This window comes from Gymnodraco acuticeps, unplaced genomic scaffold, assembly GCF_902827175.1.
Source record: "Gymnodraco acuticeps unplaced genomic scaffold, fGymAcu1.1, whole genome shotgun sequence".
Classification (NCBI taxonomy): Eukaryota; Metazoa; Chordata; class Actinopteri; order Perciformes; family Bathydraconidae; genus Gymnodraco; species Gymnodraco acuticeps.
In genome coordinates, this window is record NW_022989751.1 from 124747 (window position 1) to 143010 (window position 18264).

Genomic DNA, 18264 nt, shown 5'->3' on the forward strand with positions numbered 1-18264 from the left:
AAGAAAAAAATCTTACACAAAATGCCTCTTGAGGGCATGAAGAGACAAAAACTTGTCAAAAAATTCTCCTTCAGATCAAATGGAAAGGCTCTCCTTTCACAGCACATCTCCATGGAAACCTTTGATCTCTGGACTTACACACACAGGTGTTTGTAAACATTCATTCGTTACTACTTACATCTTATAAGACTCCTTCAGCCTACTTTCAGCTATAAACCATTCAACTATTACATTATTCAGCCATTTCAGGACATCGAGGCTATACATTTTGTTGTTTATACCTTTTCCTTTAAATATTAAGCTTCTTTGCTATTTTTCCTACTCTTCCTGTTTAACATTTCACTTTCAAGTTTTCAACAAAGTCATTGCAATGCATTTGAGCTGTAACCATTTTTGATTCAAATCATTTAGCTTTTCTGCATTTCTCCGCTAAGTTCAGCAACACACTTACTTGGTTTTTGTAGCTAAAAGCAGATACAGAGACCATTCAGCTAATAACATATGCAGCTTTTTCAGCCACAAATGTTCACAGTTTACAGCATTCACACGCATTTTCTGCAGGAAATGCATTTTCTAGTTTTTCCACTAGACTCTGTGACTGCAGACCTGCCTGTCTGCTGCCTGCAGCACAAACTCTGCAATACCCATGGATCATAGATGGATGTGTAGCAGGCTGGAAAACAAACTAAACAGAGCACACTTGTTTAAATAAAGCCACAATCAACTCATACTTTTTAATTGGAAAATTGACATGCATATCCATAAAAATAAGATTTTTGAGTACCATTGATTTTTGATGGATGGCCTTTAAATTATAAACACTATCTAATCAACTTGATTTTAAGATGCAGATGTTGATAAATGGATAGAGAATGATCTGTACTCTGCCAGCCTGGATACAGATTCAATAAAGGGGAAATAATCTTATATAAAAGAACCTGACCTTTTTCTTTTTTTAAACCATGCTGATTAAATATGCTCCTCGTCCCACCTGAATCTCATGTCTGCTTCTGATTCAGAGTGCCTCGTTTTAGAGTTCAACTGGTCAAATATTACTGAGGACTTTTCTAAGAGTGAGGCAATGGAGAAGAAGTAGGGCGCACCTGAAATAGATGCAGGTGTGCGGGGGAAGAGAAGAGAGGAGAAAGTGAGGATGGAGAAGAAAAATGAGGAGGAGACCTTGTAACAGCTGACAAGGGTGGAGTTCGGGGGGATTAAAGACGGATGTACTTCCTCCATCTACACATCTGTGAAGTTGCTAATGACTCCATTAATTACTGCACACATTCATCTAAATACTGCCTCAGTGAATTTGTACTGCTATGTTCAATTACCAGATTATACTTGTAAAATCTAAAGCATTCAATATTATAAATCCTATTGGAGGCCCTTAAGGCTTTTTGTTGACACTGCATTCAAGAGTTTTTTTATATCACTTTATGGGAATATTGGATTTTACCCTCAGAATATTAATACATAGGATAACATGGGAACACCTGATGCAGTTTCAACTTTCTATCAAATTGTGTTTTTGATTTGACAAAACTTCCCTTTAGAGAGATTAAAGAATGAGAAGAAAAAACTTGCTGAGCAAAATACATTTTATTTCCAAATGTCTCATGTATGTGTACATTGACAGGGTCAGTAAAATTAGCTGTCATTGAAATCAAGAAACACTAGTGTATTTTATTAAATTAGAAACTATTCATATATTCATAAAATATTTCCGCAATTTTTTGATTTCTCTGCAACTTTTCAATTGCATCTAACAGCCTTCATCTCCAGATAACATTTGCTTGTACAACAAAATCATATTCCCCAATCTAAGGTTTATAACAAAGCTTGATTATGGTATGAGTATAGAAACTCGGCTTTTGTAGTGCCCGAAAGAGTGTCATTATGTCTGATAACAAGAATTATATGAATGACATTGCCCTCCATGTAGCAGAATATCAACAGATTGATGAAAACATCCTTCTCTGGGCTTTTTGCTAATAATTGAAGGCGGAAGACAGCAGTGTGTATTTGATGATCAGCAGAAGGCCAGAGGCTTAGCTAAACATATAGGTGAAGTTTACGGCTCATGGTCGTGATGCGAATACAACAGGTTTATTATTCATATGTGGCTCAAGGTATGAACATCAACATAACAATAACATCATATGGACTCATTTAAAGATGTAATCCAGACACTTACCCAGAAGTTGTTCTTAAATAAGGCCATCTTCACTCCGAGATTCACGGCGATCTGTGAAGGAGGTAGAGGGAAGAAGTGTTAGAGAAAGTGGCATTAATAGTTTTCTTATGTGATCTGCTCGACATGCATTTTCTCTGCATCACAGTCTTAAGGGATTGGTGAAATAACCTTGAGAGATGTCTTTTGGATTCCTTATGACAATCTATAAAAAGTTGATCTTCAGCCTTTTCTCTGCCCTCTGACTATAAACGGCAGAATTATAATCCTTCGGAATTACACATAGAAAAGCTGACTTTACAAAACCTCCCAGGACACCTTTGATGCAGGAAGGGAAGTCCTAAGGGAGGGCAGAGGAGAGCCTAACAAATGACTTCAAAGGATACACTCAGAGGATGGAGGGAGAGGAGGAAGGAAGCAGGGAGGAGGGAGGAGGAGGAGTGATGGGGGCGGGTGGTGAGGGAATACAGGGGAGGAGAGATACATCGATGCAGGGATTGTGCGGAGGAAGCCTCCGAGGAGATGATTACATCTTGTAAAACCGGAGGCTGTAGCACTCTGCTCTGACCTTAAGACTCACATGCCTTACAGTTTTTGTGAATTAAGTTGTCTTTTCTATACTATTTCACTCACTCACAAAAAAGTCAGCAGATCAAAGGCGTTATTCCAAACTAGAAAAAGAAAAACTCTAAGAGCAACAAAACAGGTATTTTTTAAAGTTTTAATTGTCAAGGCTGCAGCGTTTTTATGACTTTTTAATTTGATGATGTTAAGGAGGGATGATATTGATTATATCAGCAGCTGAACACACCTTCAGACCACATACACACACGCATACACACACGCATGCACTGGAATGTGGTCATGCCATTTCACAGAGAATCTATAATGCAAGTGTTTGCCCAGGGCTGCCCTCATACAGGCTCTCTGTTATACTGCTGACCCTCTGTATGTTGTTCTGTGTGCTGACAACAGCCCTTTCAACCTCTGCCCAGACCTGGTGTCCTGGCAGCAGCAACACGCAGAAACACACACACACACACACCTCACACCTTGTTAATTAGCTCAGGGTGGGATGGAGGCCCCTGCAGACAGCTTCTGTTGGGCAGAGCGGGTTAGCTCGGCACATGATTCATACAGAGCTACCACTGAATTCATTTTGACCTCTGGACTTTGTGGGATTCAGAAAAAGGAAATTAGAGAATCTGTAATATACTCATTATGTCAATAAATTCAATGTGTTGCTCAGCTGTAATTTGAGTACAATATCCTAAGGTTATTTTGGCAAAAACCATAATCATACTTTCTGTATAAATGATGAATATTTGAGATTTGGAAAACAAATATCAACACTGAAAGAAAAGTTAGAGAGAGTTCTTTAGATTTGATCACAAATTAAACCCCCGAATATGGCAAGATAGTAGACAGTATTTGCAGTAATGTAGATGCAAAAGGGGGAAATATAGACAAAACAACATTTTCATATCAGAAGGTAAAAGATTTGACAACAAATCACACAAGTATGCTTGATGGACCTTTGACTTGGTGTGCAGGGTTGCTTTCTACAGTAACAATATCTACATTATTTTATAGAAAAAAACGTCATACATTTTTGGTACGGTTACAGTTTCTTATACGGTAAAATTCTTGAAGGTTGAATGATTTTTGAAATGTTAAATCTTAACTCCAACTGGTCACGATATTGAAAATCATGTCCATGTTCGCCAAGCTCTGCAGTAAATGCAGGCCTTAAATAAAACAAACCAGAGAGGAACATAAACACAGCCAATCAGTGAAGAGAGATTTCTAAAGGTCACCAGCATACTGCAAAATAATACAGAATACCCATGCAGAGAGAGAGATCCTGAACAAACCACCAGATGGTTTTCAGAGGAGCAGAGAGAGGGGACAAAGGGGGGCAAGAGATAAAAACGCTGTGATGGTGAGGGATGACAGAAGCCTGTTGTTCTCTTATTGAAACAGTCTGGTGTGGCATACTGAAACATACAGTAGATCTGAGCTAATTAGCCGTTTGGTGCTAATCTTTACTGTTTTGACACAGCACGATCCAGAAACAAGAAGGCAGAGAGAGGTGTGCAGCGGGACCCCATGTGGGTAGCAGGCAGCCATGGGATGTATAGAAGAAGCTGACATCCAGCATTCTCCATCTGCTTCTCACTAAACGCTCAGCTGAAATCAGCTCTGAGGCTAACAAAGCCCCGAGAGGAAGTGGGACACACTGTGATCTTGATTCCTCATGCTCAAGATCATTTGTTATTCATACAATTAAATGCCTGCACAAATGTTGGTCTTTCTGTGCCTGTCCCCATGAACATATTCATCACAGCAGCAAATCTCCGCCACAGATACTTTACTGTGAGAAACATGAACAGAGAGTTAGAGGGGAAACGTCAATATATAAATAAATGTACATTTACTAGATATTTTGAGGTTCCTCCGTGCATTGCTCTAAGTGTCTTTATAAACTGGTAGCTAATAATGGTGTTCTCAGATAAGGGAGAAAACAAATATTGTTATTATTCCAATAATTGAATATAAGAAGATGATTAAGTACAATTACATGGACCATTTCTACAAGGACTGCAGGTCTGTAAATGCAAATTAACATTTCAAGTTATCAGGGCACAGACAGAAACATTTATACGTTTCAATTCTGTCCGTTAGTTCTGAAAAAGGCAGAAAGATTAAAAGAAGTACAAAAGAAACACAAAAGTGAAAAAACTAAGTGGTCAATACAAAACGTAGTGCTTCACACATTTGGTTTCTTCCAATATCAATTATTTCCGAATGCTAATGGTATGTAGCCATCGGAGTCAAATGTTGCCAAGTGAAACTGGATTCGTAAAAAGGTCAGTGTGGATATTGATGCAGACCTGGAGGAACAGACTCCTCCACAGAGGTCTGACCCACATGTATTTCCTATTATCTAGCCTTTTCTTTGAATTGTATTCTTACTTTTTAAATAGTTAAGGGACCGGTTTTTAAGAACAAAAAGGCAAGGACTGCTCCAAATAAAAAAAATGAAGTAAAGGTGAAGATGTTAACTATTCTGATAGATTAAATGAAAGCATAAAAAGGACATACTATGCATGTCCTGTAATCCTGTTTCCCTGTCAATCTGTCTATATTCTCTCAGGATCAGAGAGTGTGGAGCGAGAGAGAGCAGCACAGTCACACAGATAGGAGGGTAAGAAACGAAACACACGGTTTGAGGTGAGCAAACAGACAGTAGAGATACAAGCAACCAGCCTTATCAATCGAGACACACCGACCCCTTCTTTTGCTCTCGGCCGTCCTCAAACTGCCTGACAACACGCAGATGGCTGCCATGACAAATTAGGACTTAAGAAAAGCAGATGGGGAGGAGTGAAATAAATGCTCTTACACAGAAAACACTGTCAACAACATAATTATTAATGGCTCATCCTTTCTGCCCACACAAGCATTTCTGTGTTTATTTCCCTTTCTTTTGCCAGAGAGCAATCTAATACCAGATGTCTCTCCTAAGGTTGGGAGGGAGGGAGGGTCAACAAAGTAATAAAGGCTTCCTCACCACCTCCACCTGCCTCTCCCTGCTTTGCGTGAGAGAAGAGATGAGAGAGGTTGGACAGGATTACTCCCCATGTCACTCCTCACACCAGGTTAGAAAACCAGAGACCAGCTTCCTCCTCAAGCACAAAATGCAAAAGAAAATTGAACTGCGTAAATGTAAGGACACAGCAAAGTCTGAACCAAAGAATTAAGGTTTATCTAACCTTTGAACACTAACATTTGTGACACGTTCAGACAGCAGGAGGCAAGAAAAGACACAAAGACTTTGAACAAAAGGTTCGACAGGTGATAAATAGAGAGGAGTGGAGCGGGTTGGGCTGATGGTGATCTCAAGAGTGATACAATCAGACAGGTTTAAAGCTCCAAACGGGAGATGAAGAAATGATACAGTGACATACTGCATAAGTATGACAAATAAAGATTGTTAGACTAAAACTCACGACATATTCAAAGCCATGTTTCAGAAAGTACGTTCAGATTAACAAAACATCACAAAGGGATAGTTACAGTTTGGTTTGTTTTATTGACTAAAACAGAAATCTACTTCAGCTTAAACAATGTTGAACATTTAGTTGATTAATGATTCTCAGAAATGGATTAAGTATAAACTGTGATTCAATTTCCTGTTAGGCTTTACAGCAGTGCTTTAAACAGGATGCTAACATCAGAATACAAGCAAACTTCTGATGTGCATGTGGCCCTGAGAGAGAGGACAAGGACAAACCGACTGAATTCACTGAGCAACTTCAGGCTCACAGTCTACTGCACTGCAGATCGACTCGTCTGTCCCTCAGCATTAGTTTTAAACCTGATTTGGCGAAGCGTGGAGGAGAGATCATTCTGTGTCAGGCCTAATTTCCCTCCTTCACCGCCACCACACAGCCTTCTGCACTGCAATGCTACATCTACCAGCATGACTCACTGCGGCTGGTCATTTAGAGCAAGAATTCATCGTGGACTTTCCTTCCTGAATATAAAACCTATGTGGGTTGATATGATAAGCTCTAATAAAAGTTTTCCGTTCATCTGTACTGTTGACATTCAATAGGTTTGACCTCCATTGTGAATTGTATTCTCTATAAGGATGTCTTTCCACAACTAGATGCCCCTGTCTGCATCATCGCTATTGACTGGCGCAAACACATGAACTCCAGGGGGATCACCAGCAGTGTAATGCTTGACCTTTGTGGACAACATATGGTGAAGCTCAAAAGGTCAATTTACAATTGATTCAGAGCTTTCAATGCTTCTCCAGTCTTCATTCAGAGAACAGAGCTGCTCAGGAGTCATCACATGACCTTAATGTGAACCTTAAGTGGTCGTACACTGAGAGATTATAAACCTGTGTCAAAAAATGAATCAAGTATCATTTCAGGGTTCAAACTAAGGATTATTTTTCTATCATCTTTTGCTTTGCAGATTATTATTATTATTATTATGTCAAAAAACTATAATGTCACACGTTTGCATATTCAACTTTATTTTTGTTTAGACTGTCAGTCATAAATATATGTATATATTAGTGATGGGAATTCCGGCTCTTCTTGGTGAGCCGGATCATTTGGCTCGGCTCACCAAGAAGAGCCGGCTCTTTCGGCTCCCAAACGGCTCTTCAGTTTACCACTTATTATACCTTTTATAATTCAATCAAATGTAGCCCTGTTTTGACTAATTATATGTGTACACATATATCACTTAAATTATTCAATACAACCTTTGTACTGAAGTATTCAAAAGTAAAAATTACATATAATATAAAATGATTTGCTGTGGCAAATTGTTTTCATTGCATTTACAGACCTGTGCAACTCTCTGATACCACCCAATGAATGCATTGACTTACTTGTAGAACCACGCTACACAAAACAGATAGCAACACCTATAACAACTATTTAAAAACTAATAAAAAGGGGGCTACTGTATCGACCTATATAAAAGTATATAAATATAGTTTTTTTTTCAAAATACCAAAAAGATCCTGCATTTTAGCCATGCCTCATTTCGCTCTATTTGTTCTTTCCAGCGCTGTTTTTGCAGGGGGCTGATTCTGTGAGCTGCAGCTGACCACGCCCCCCTGCAGGAGCGGGGAGCGTGCTCTGAGATCAGCTGCTGGGCGGTCTGTAGAGGGGGAGGAAAAGAGATCTCCTTCCTCCGTGTTTTATTCTTATAGAAGTAAGAAGAGAAGTAATAGGGCAGAAACCCTCCTTTTTACGCAGCGGTCCAGACATAGACATCAAACGGCGACACATATTCAGTTGCCAGTTACTTTGGCATTAGGGCAGGGATATCTAGATACTTCCCAAGGTCTGACATCATGAAGTGTGCTACTTTTAAAGCAAGCAACGATGTTTTCAAATTTGTAATCAAAAAGCTCCTCAAAAACACTATCGAAGCAGTTCCTGCCGTTGCTACGTTAGTTCAAACAGTAACAACGGACTACTTTTCTTAGCGGATGCATGTCAATTTAAATCAATACATAAAACTATTTTTTAAATCACTAAAATCATTTTCTAAATCCATAAAAGCATTTCAATTAATATTAGGAGTCATGTCGTTACTTTGTTGAGAATGTGGCCATGTGTAATAAGCGGGATAATGTGCACATTGCATAATGTGCCTTCATGCCGATCTAGATCCCTCCGCAAAAACAAACAAAAAACCCGGCTCGTTCGCGGGCGAGAGCCGGCTCCCGTCGTTCACTTAAAAGAGCTGGCTCTTTGAGCCGGCTCGTTCGCGACCGACACATCACTAGTATCTATATTGAATCCATATTTCATATATGTCTGGACAGACCATGATCTTACACGATATGCAGTATCCGCATGGTGAGTCATTGCATGTCTAATATGAAGAGAAAGAGAATTGCTGCCATCGTATTGTCGGCACAGCCCACAAAGCCTAATGTGTCAACAACAGCACCAAAACAGTCAAACCGAAGCCTGCAGTTTAACGATGACACACTGGAACCAACATCACATCACCGCCAACTTAATGACAGCATGTGTTTAATGACTATTGACTAGAGCAGCTTCAGCAGCACTGCGCAGATTGATTCTCTCCAAGCTGTAAACAGGCTGCCGACTGAGCGTGTGCGGGAGCCCTCAGTGACTGAGACCGAACCAGAGAAACAGTGAGACAGCAAACACAATAGACAGGAGGCAGAGAGAAACAGAGAGAAGCACAGTGGTACAACAACCCAGGCTGCCAGCTCCCCATTGTCCTGGCCTCAATGTGCTTTTGTCACTGCAGCATGCAGCCCTGGTCCAGTCCAGTCTATGACCTCGTGCCAGGCGGGCATCACCAAGCACTGGCATGACCAGCAAACACAATGCTCGTTAACATCTGTACACAGCTAGAGAGGAGCATGTTGGCAGCATACAGCTGTGAAATAACACAGCTCAGTCTAACACTAGTTTATTTTATCTGAGGAGAGACTATAGAGGAATTGACAGCTGTTAGTATTCTCTTCTAGTAACCCATAAAAGCTTAACTAAATAACTACTCAAATGTTAAACTTTTAAGAAACGGCAAATCCCTACATTCAAAAAAATGCATCTGGCAAATTTGCCACATTATAGTGTGAATGAAATCCATGGGTGGGTGGGGGTGTGTCTGTCCTTTGCATTACTTGAGAAGTGTTTAATATACTTCACACTTGCACATATATTGCTGGGCGTTCAGCAACGGATTTGGTGCAATTTGGGCAGGCGACACATTGAATATTGATACAATTAATAAACAGGCGAACACACTCTATGCAGCGGCAGGGCTCCAAGGCTCTGCTCATTTGAGCATGACGTCTGCAGTTCAGAACATTTGCTGCTGGATTCATAATCATTTATAACATGAGTACCGTTACTGCCAGAGAAAAGCAGCCAGTACTTACATTTGAGAAGACGTACGCCGGCCAATATCTGATACTTTTACTTGATAAATGACTTAATTAGTCCTTTGATTAACAGACTAATCATTTCAGCTTTGGAAATCTGATAACGGTTCTATGAATAATGAATAAGAACAAGACAGCACTTTAGAAGAAGAAATTACGAATTTAAAAAACGCGTATTGCCCAATAGGTAAGTCATATCATTATTTGGCCCAAACTGAAAATGAACACACAGTTTAAACCTATCATTGTATCAGTGTTTTCCTCCTTGTGGCGCTGGCCAATTCCTTTTATATTAAAATAATCTTGAATTGAAATCACCCTTCATGCTTTAAGCAAATCAACTGAATACTTTTCGTTCACATCTCCTTATCACTTTTAGCATTTGAGCACAGCAGATTATACAATAAACAGTGACCCAGAAATAGATCCAGGACTATTCTGCTCCAGGATCCTCCCATCTGCCATGAGGAGACCTCAGACACAGGCCATGGTTTTACAGGATTTACTGTTACTGGTAGTCAAATGTACTTTTAGACCTGTAATCATAACTGCATGTATTACACTGTAAATTGAGAGCTTTGAATTGACAGAGCTAAGAGTTTTGTTTGTGTTTTCATTGTATAACAGGTTAACTTCATCGTTTCCTGCCTCATATTTCCTGCCTCGGGTCCTGCCCTGCTTGGCATAGCAGAGGCCTCGCAGCACTCTAGCCTACATATGAGAGGCTACGCATGTATAATTCATATTTGTCATTGGCACCATATAATGTGCTGTGGGAGAGCCAATAGGATAGGAGGTGGGCAGTGTCCCAAAGTGTAAAAGAAAGACGATACTTATGGGTCAAAGAGGAGGAAAGACAGTGATCAAGTGAGGTGAAGAGTCCGGCTCATACATGGTTGCAACTGTGTAAATGTCGTTCCTTTATTCAAATATAAATGGAAAACAGGGAGCTCTTCTTATTCACCCGTTTATTTTTCTCTAATCCCATTACCCCTTCTTTATGTGAGCCACAATGAATGTCTGTATAGGTAAAACTGAGGCTTAAAAGAGCATCAGGCTTTACAGGGGCGTTTGTGGTTTAGTAATTGGTTGTGTGCTGTGGCTGTGAGGAAACAGCCTGTCAACAAAAGCTGGTGTCACCTGATGTTTGGGAACTTGGTGCAGCCACCTCACTTTCTGTGACCCCATTCATTACAAAGTGTAACTACAATTCTCAACAGGAGTGATGCCCAAGTGTCCTTTCATGGTTTCATTTTATTCATGTTGATGTGATAGCAGGGCTGTGCCATATCAAATTGATCATGATACTGGTAATAGCTAATGTCTATGTGAAGCCTGAGAAAAAAGCACAATGATTGTTAGTAATGTGTGAGAACAACCTGTCAAAGTTGCGTGCGTGTGTGTGTGTGTGTGTGAGTGTGTGTGTGTGTGTGTGTGTGTGAGTGTGTGTGTGTATGTTGTTTTAACATGTCACAGTGTGTGTGGTCACTGTTGAGCCATTACAATTATGCAAAATGGTACAATAAAGTGTTCATCATTATCTTTGGTATACTGACAATGCTAGCATTTAGCCCAGAGCTTTCTCACTCAGCCAAAATAACTTGCAAGCTCCAACTGAATATCCCCAAGACACTTACAGGAATAGTCCCAGTAGGTTTCTAAATGTAACTTCATGGTTAGATTTGAAATTTGTGGTGCCCTTGCCTGCAAGACATCCACCACAGTTGATGATCAGACTGTAAACAATGAGCAGCACACAGAAAAGTAAGTAAGTAGTTGGCTTGATGATATCTACTGGCTTGACTGTCTGTAGACAATTTCATCCAGTTTTCTCCTGACATTGGTGCACTTTCCTTATTTAATGACAGTGAACTCCCTTTCTTCACTCTGTCTCTTCATCTCCAGCCCACTCATCCTGACTCACTTTGTGAGCAGTCAGCAAAGAGAAAGTCTATCTCCTGTTGAAGTCAAGGCACCAGGGAGAACGTTGTTTATGTCTCTGATATCGAAAGACCCAGCAGCACTCAACTCTCAACTCCTGACATTAGCTTGAGAGGCAGAGAGAGAAAAACAACACCGGCAGACAGACCATTGTGGCACAAGAAGACAGCTGTGATGCAAAGTAAAGATGCAAATACAGTGGTTTGTGCTAAAGCCGTTTGGAAATTAAACATCTTGCCGGCAGTTAAAGGGGAATTACAGCTGGGTTTCTTTGGTGGTTCCATCCCTTAAAAATGATGCAATAAAAGAGGGTGTCTACCTCAAAACCCTAAACCCGTCTTACTTTCGCTTTTAAAGATAAACAACATTGGTAGAATTACCAAAGTGGAACCATACTACTGGCTGACAAGTGACAGACTATTAGATTATTACCACACTATTACATTTGATAGCATACAGTAAGTAGCTGAAAGGAAATGTTGAAAAAAAGGGAAATCGGGGATATTGTGGTCATAGACAAATAGTGTGCAGTAAAACTCCAATATGTATGGTTTTACCATAAAGTTGAAAGAATATTCACATTCATAATTCAATGTTTATGAACCTAACTTTTGATTTAATAATATAATTAACCAGTTAAGTTGTTGTTTAGTCATAAAGAGGCTTATCAATTTGACAGTGTTGGCTGGCTCCCTTCCTGGGTTTCATTTTCAGGAGTTAGTCTAATGATTTTGCATTACAGATTATCATTTTAAAATAACAAAACAAAAAGGGGTCTATAATGATAGTGCCTGGTATAAATACTAGTGCTGTCAAAATGATCGCGTTAACGGCGGTAATTAATTTTTTTAATTAATTGCGTTAAAATATTTAACGCATTTAACGCATGTGCAGAATGGCCCGCCCCATACGTGCCACCAGTGGCAGCGCCAGGGTATGGCTGGGGTAGGCTACACCCATACCAAGAAATGGCTTAGCCCCACCATGAAAAATGATGTTAAAGGAAGCAAAATAAAGTCTGCCAACTCGCGCGGAGTAAATTGCACAGACAGCCGTTAGTAAGATTGATTTCAGTAGCCACGGTTTTGAAAACTTTTGTCACGTAGTGATCGTCTTCTCAATAGAACATCTTTGATAACGGCGTGGTGTTGTTGCAGGAAGTCCCGACGGAGAATACTTTTGCTGTAGTACAGGGGTGCACATAACTGGTACGCAGGTTATGTGCGCAATCTCTCTGAAATGCGTACCGTCACTTGTGTCACAAAGCGCATTTGCGTACCGACGTACTTGTGAAGCTTTTCCAGAAGGCGGTTAGATCACCGGACGACAGAGTCGGTCTCCGTGTGCACAGACAGGGCTGCTGTTAACGTCGGTCTGTACAACGGAATTGTGCCAAAACTACGCCAACCGGCTACAGAGGGAGACTCCCCCCCCTTCACTGGAGAACTGCGCTAAAACAGCTGATCACAACGTTCACACTCTGTGGTCACGAAGTACTCCACTTGCCGCCCCCCCCCCCCGTCGACTTTCCTGAAGTACTCCCCCGTTGATAGAAATCAACACGTAATGAATTAAGACCCCACGGTTTGATGATTGATAGGTGTGTGGGTTGTCTTTCATTTTGACACGCAGACAAATGTTATAATAAACATAGATACTGTATGTTAAATGGATATATCCGCCTTCTTTCATTTATCTTTCCATTCCCACAACAATATGCATAAATAAATGGCATATTTTGGACATAGTTCGAATGGTGATTAATCATGATTAATTAATTTTTAAGCTGTGATTAATCTGATTAAAAATGTTAATCGTTTGACAGCCCTAATAAATACACCAATGCAGTGTTGTCAAAGCTAGATACTACATTTCCATTCAAGACAGTATCACTTATGTTAGGTCCCAGAGAGCTAAACAACCTGTTATCGAAAAGGCAGTTTAATCTGATCCTTCTTGAGTGGAAGTGTGTTTACATGGGCCAGTGCGTCTCAGTTGCAGGCATCAAAAGTTATCTCTCTCCATAATCTAGAAACCCAATAATGTGTCTCTGACCTCTAGCAAACCAACAACGCGATCGGTTTTTCTGCTGAATAGTCAGTATTCACATGTTTTTGTGTAATATTTATAATTACTACTCATAGGCTCTACCCAAGGCTGTTGGTGTCACAAGTGAGCCTGATGGTTAAATCTGATATTATTCAGTTTATCACAGATAAATCAGTCAGGTAAGCAGCAGAACATTGTGGTTCATGAATGCTAAAGATATATTTAAAGTAGACATACACAGTACAAAAGACAACATGTCTCAGGATGCAGGAGGTCAATTTAACCAGTGTTATTTAGTGGAAATAGCAGTGACAGACCAACATTCGACCATCCACATCACAAATGACTCAGAACTAGCATCAGATGACAGAAATATCCTATGACATGAAGCCAGTGTCAAATGAATGCATGTCAGTAGGACTCTTATTAAAATTGAGACATTTTGACATATTTGTTTAGAGTGAACGATACCTACTAAAGTTTAAATTCTGCATTTAAATTAGGCTATATTTTAAGTTGATACATTCAACTGTCTGATGCTGATAACTTTTTAACTTGAGCTTAATTTCCCTCCATTCATGTGTCAAACAAACGTGTCTCCCGCTGCTGCAGACAGTTTAATTCAACAATGTCACAGCCATGCACGACCCACTCGATATGTTTAATAGCTTAGCATTAGCTGAGTCTTTCGAGACAATTTCTGAATTATATTCAAGTAACAGAAAGGGGTGAATAAAAAACAAGGAATACGTGTTTACCTCCGTAGACTTTCCCAACAGCGTTTATGGTATATGTTCCATCCCCAGTTTGTTTGGCAGCCACGGTCCAACACAAGCGTGCACCCTGAGCGGTCTGATCATAGTAGAAATTCACCAGGCAGTTTTCAGTGTGCGCACAAACTCCCGCCCAGCGCGTAACCGATTGGCTTCTCTGTCCGTCATTCAGGGAGAAACCTGTTGTAGGCATAGCAACCATAAAAAGGCGGGTCTTAGAGAGGATACTAGCAGTCTATTGGTCAATTGTTTCCAGGGCAACGCCCACAAAATACAGAACGTATAAATAAAGTACAAGGGAGTCGGGACCTGAAGGACGTGGCTTCTGTATTCTGCCTGTCTGCAACAAGATAAAATAAAGCCACGTTTAGTTATTTAGTGAATAATGTAACACCATTTTAACATTACATTGCTGACAGTAGCATTGTACTATGTATAAGCATGTTTCAGCCCTGTAGTGAAGCTATTTGATGATGATTTGATGATTGAATGAAATGGATCTTCTCCCAAATACCCACACATACACTTTAATGCACACCAATACAAAACGATTAAGTCAATGCAAACATAATCATGTACAATTACATATACACATGCAGACTGTTTAATCTGTTTTGTGGTTTTTATCCTTGTTCAGTTGTTTAATCGTAATTCATTACAAACTTCAAAGAAACCCCAGTGTCCTATCACCATTGACAGAGCAAGACCAAATTAAGTGTACAGATCTCACGCAATTCAGGCATTCCTTAAATCGCTACTTTGAGCTACTATCCTCAGGTCAAAGGTACTGTCCCCATGTGCAAAGAAAAACACAAGACAACCATTTGTTTATTTTGTCAAGTAGTCAGTAATAACAGAAGCTTTTAGTAGCCAGCTTGCTCCCTTTGCACATATTAATTTTATATTTATACACAGGCTTAATTCAGCGCTCACCAGGCAGTGGGTACCTACTGTTTAGTGTTTTTTCAAACATATCCTCTCCAGATGTGATAGGATGTGTTTTATTATATGCACATGTGTGCCTTCTGCATGCATAAAGTAGACTAAAGGAACACACTGTACATTTCCCATAGGCCTACATGTAGCCAGGTATATCAGATCTGGTTGCAAACTCTAAGATGGCCACTTGAAGTTTAAACAATGGTTGGCTGAACCTCATGAATTTGTAATCACTAAGTGTGGTTTTAGGGGTTAAAAAAAGGCAAGCCTCAGGCGAATGTAAGGAACAGAGCTGTTTCTCCTCAATCAGTCCTTATCAATCATATTGACTTCTGCATATCTATACATTCAAGACTCTTGGGACACTAAATATACCCTGTTTCGTTTACCACCAATACAGAAAGGTGTGTATATACATGGCCTTTTGCATACAGTCACAACAGGTGTAATTTATAACCACAACACAATCTCTTTGTTCAATTGTTTTGTGTCTTTTGGATAGGCTTGTCCTTTAGTCACTCTTAAAGCGTCAGGGCCCACTATACCAGTGTGATAACAAATAAATGTTCCTTACTACATGGCCCTTAAAACTTTACCACAAAGCTGACATTTTGAGTTCTCTTATAATGTCACTGTCAGTCAGAATAATCTTGGTACAGGTAATGAGTTGTGGGTTGATAGGGAATACAAAAAAGTGTTTCTAACTAGGACATAAGCATCCTTCTTGATGGCCATGAATAAATGTATACATTTAACTCCAAGTCAAACTCCTTGTCAAAATCAGATAAGATGGGTGAGATGCTGCCAGTCGTCAAGCACGAGGCTAGGCAGCAACACTGGTCAGGTGCATGTTGATTGATAGGAAGACAGTTATCTCCTTCTTGTCACATATATGGTGCAATTTTCTTTGCTGCAAAATGTAAAGCCAAGTAAAGATACTCTGCTGTGGATGATAAGAACGAGAAATGCAATCCTGGTGTTTCACACAGAAACTCTCAACAGAGTCTGTTTTGGTTCTGTCCTAAATTAGTCAGTACAAAGTTGTATATCGCCCTTATACACTGCTGCAGATTTAATCAAGTCAATTTTTAACATCCTAATTGTTGTGTTTTTATATGGGGGCCTTAAATTATGAAAAAAACTGAAGATTGATTATGGGTCCTTACGAGGAAACGGGTCAGTAAAGTTATTTAAACATCTGTGCATCATCATGTGCCGTGGAAGTAAAGTATCATTATAATTGGGTAAGGACTAATTGATTCATGCAAAAATTATTGAATAATTCAAGACAAATAGCAAACGTTTGTGTGAAAGTATGAACAAATTGTTGTATTTGGTTAAACCAGCATCAAGGGAAGGGACTGGATTTAGATGGTGGAATGAGCTCCCCATTGACATCAGGACGGCAGATAGCTTGCACATCTTCCGGCGCAAACTGAAAACTCATCTCTTTCGACTCCACTTCGAGCGTTAGAACGATTAACGAAGCACTTTTATACTAATAAAGGACTGGATTACCTAAAGCCAGTTGAGTAGCACTTGAAATGTTTGGCTCTATGAAACCTGATATACTTATATGATTCTGTTTTCTTCAAGGTTGTGTCTTCCTGGTCGAATGTACTTATTGTAAGTCGCTTTGGACAAAAGCGTCAGCTAAATGCAATGTAATGTAATGTAATGTAGATGAAGTTGCTGATGCTGAAAATTCACAGATTAAGTATTTTTAGACTGAGGTTGCAGCTCACTAGTCATTGTATGTGGTCATTTTTATCTCAGCAGCTGGTTCACACAGAGACACACACAGATGCTATGACACGCTGCCTCAGTGTCCTTTCAGGTGTTTTTACTCATCAAAGAAGTGAGCAGTGAGAGGCCTCTGCTGGAGGTGATGATGCTTGATGTGATGCTAACTGATGCAATATTAAAATCAAGACAGATCATAATGTGAAAGATAGAAAGGTTAGAATACATTTCCTGTTTAGTAAGATTAGATTATCATCACTTCACAGGAAGGAAACACTTGACCACAGTCACAAGGCAACATAAGACAACTGAATCCTGTACAGTATTATTCATCCATATTAAGTGTATACAAGACGAGTGTAAAATATAAGCTATGTGGTTATATACAAACTCTATCTTACTGTAAACGGTCTAGTGGCAGTGTTCCCTTGCTTCCATCTGCTAACAAATATAAAAAGCATAATAAGCTTTTAATCCATGGAAAAATCTTCTAAATAAAATGAAATGAGCTGTCGGATTTAATTATGTCTCATTAGTGCCTGTCACCTGTTGGTGCTCCTATTCTTGTCCTGTGTGAGTGTTGCTTCAAACAGCCGCTGATATGCTCTCATTTGTCTCCCTCTAAAGGTCCTTTGTGATCATGTTCTATTCATCACATTAATACTCTGCTTGAATTTCTGTGACAAGCATTTTCATTATTTTATCTATATTTTGCAGATGTCAGATGAAAGGCTTTCAATGGCTGGATCATTTCATAGATGTGTGTCTAATAACTTAGTCTTCTTTAGCCTGCCTAATCAAGCATAGTAAGTACATATTTATATTAAACTGAACAGAAGTCAAACTGAAAAAGAGTTGCTTTGTGCTTGTCCTTTGATAATAGAAGTGTAAGATTGTTGTGTTATTTCCTTTTTTAAATAACTTTTCCAAAAACGCAGCCAGGAAGTTACCAAGTCTCTTTTCATTTTGGAAGAAGGCAAGAGCTATAAATTAATCTACTGAATGAACCCCAATGTTTACAACCACATGCTGTGCATCACCTCTACTCCTGTATGTCTCCGTGTTTCTGCCTCTCATGCAGCTCTGAACAGCCTGACGGATTAAAGCAGCCAACACTGAAAACGACCTCCACTGCTGACAAAGCACACAGTTTTGGATCCAGA

The 18264-nt window shown here is 39.7% G+C and overlaps 1 protein-coding gene across 1 annotated transcript in view; it reads right to left on the bottom strand.

Annotated features, from left to right (window-relative positions):
* The window catches only part of fcho1 (FCH and mu domain containing endocytic adaptor 1), a 62065-nt gene extending 47547 nt beyond the window's left edge, over positions 1-14518 (bottom strand). The window contains 2 exon segments of the mRNA XM_034209950.1: positions 2198-2248; positions 14405-14518. Of these exon segments, the coding sequence (XP_034065841.1) occupies positions 2198-2224 (27 nt within the window). The 5' untranslated portion in view covers positions 2225-2248; positions 14405-14518.
* Positions 14519-18264: the final 3746 nt, after the last annotated feature.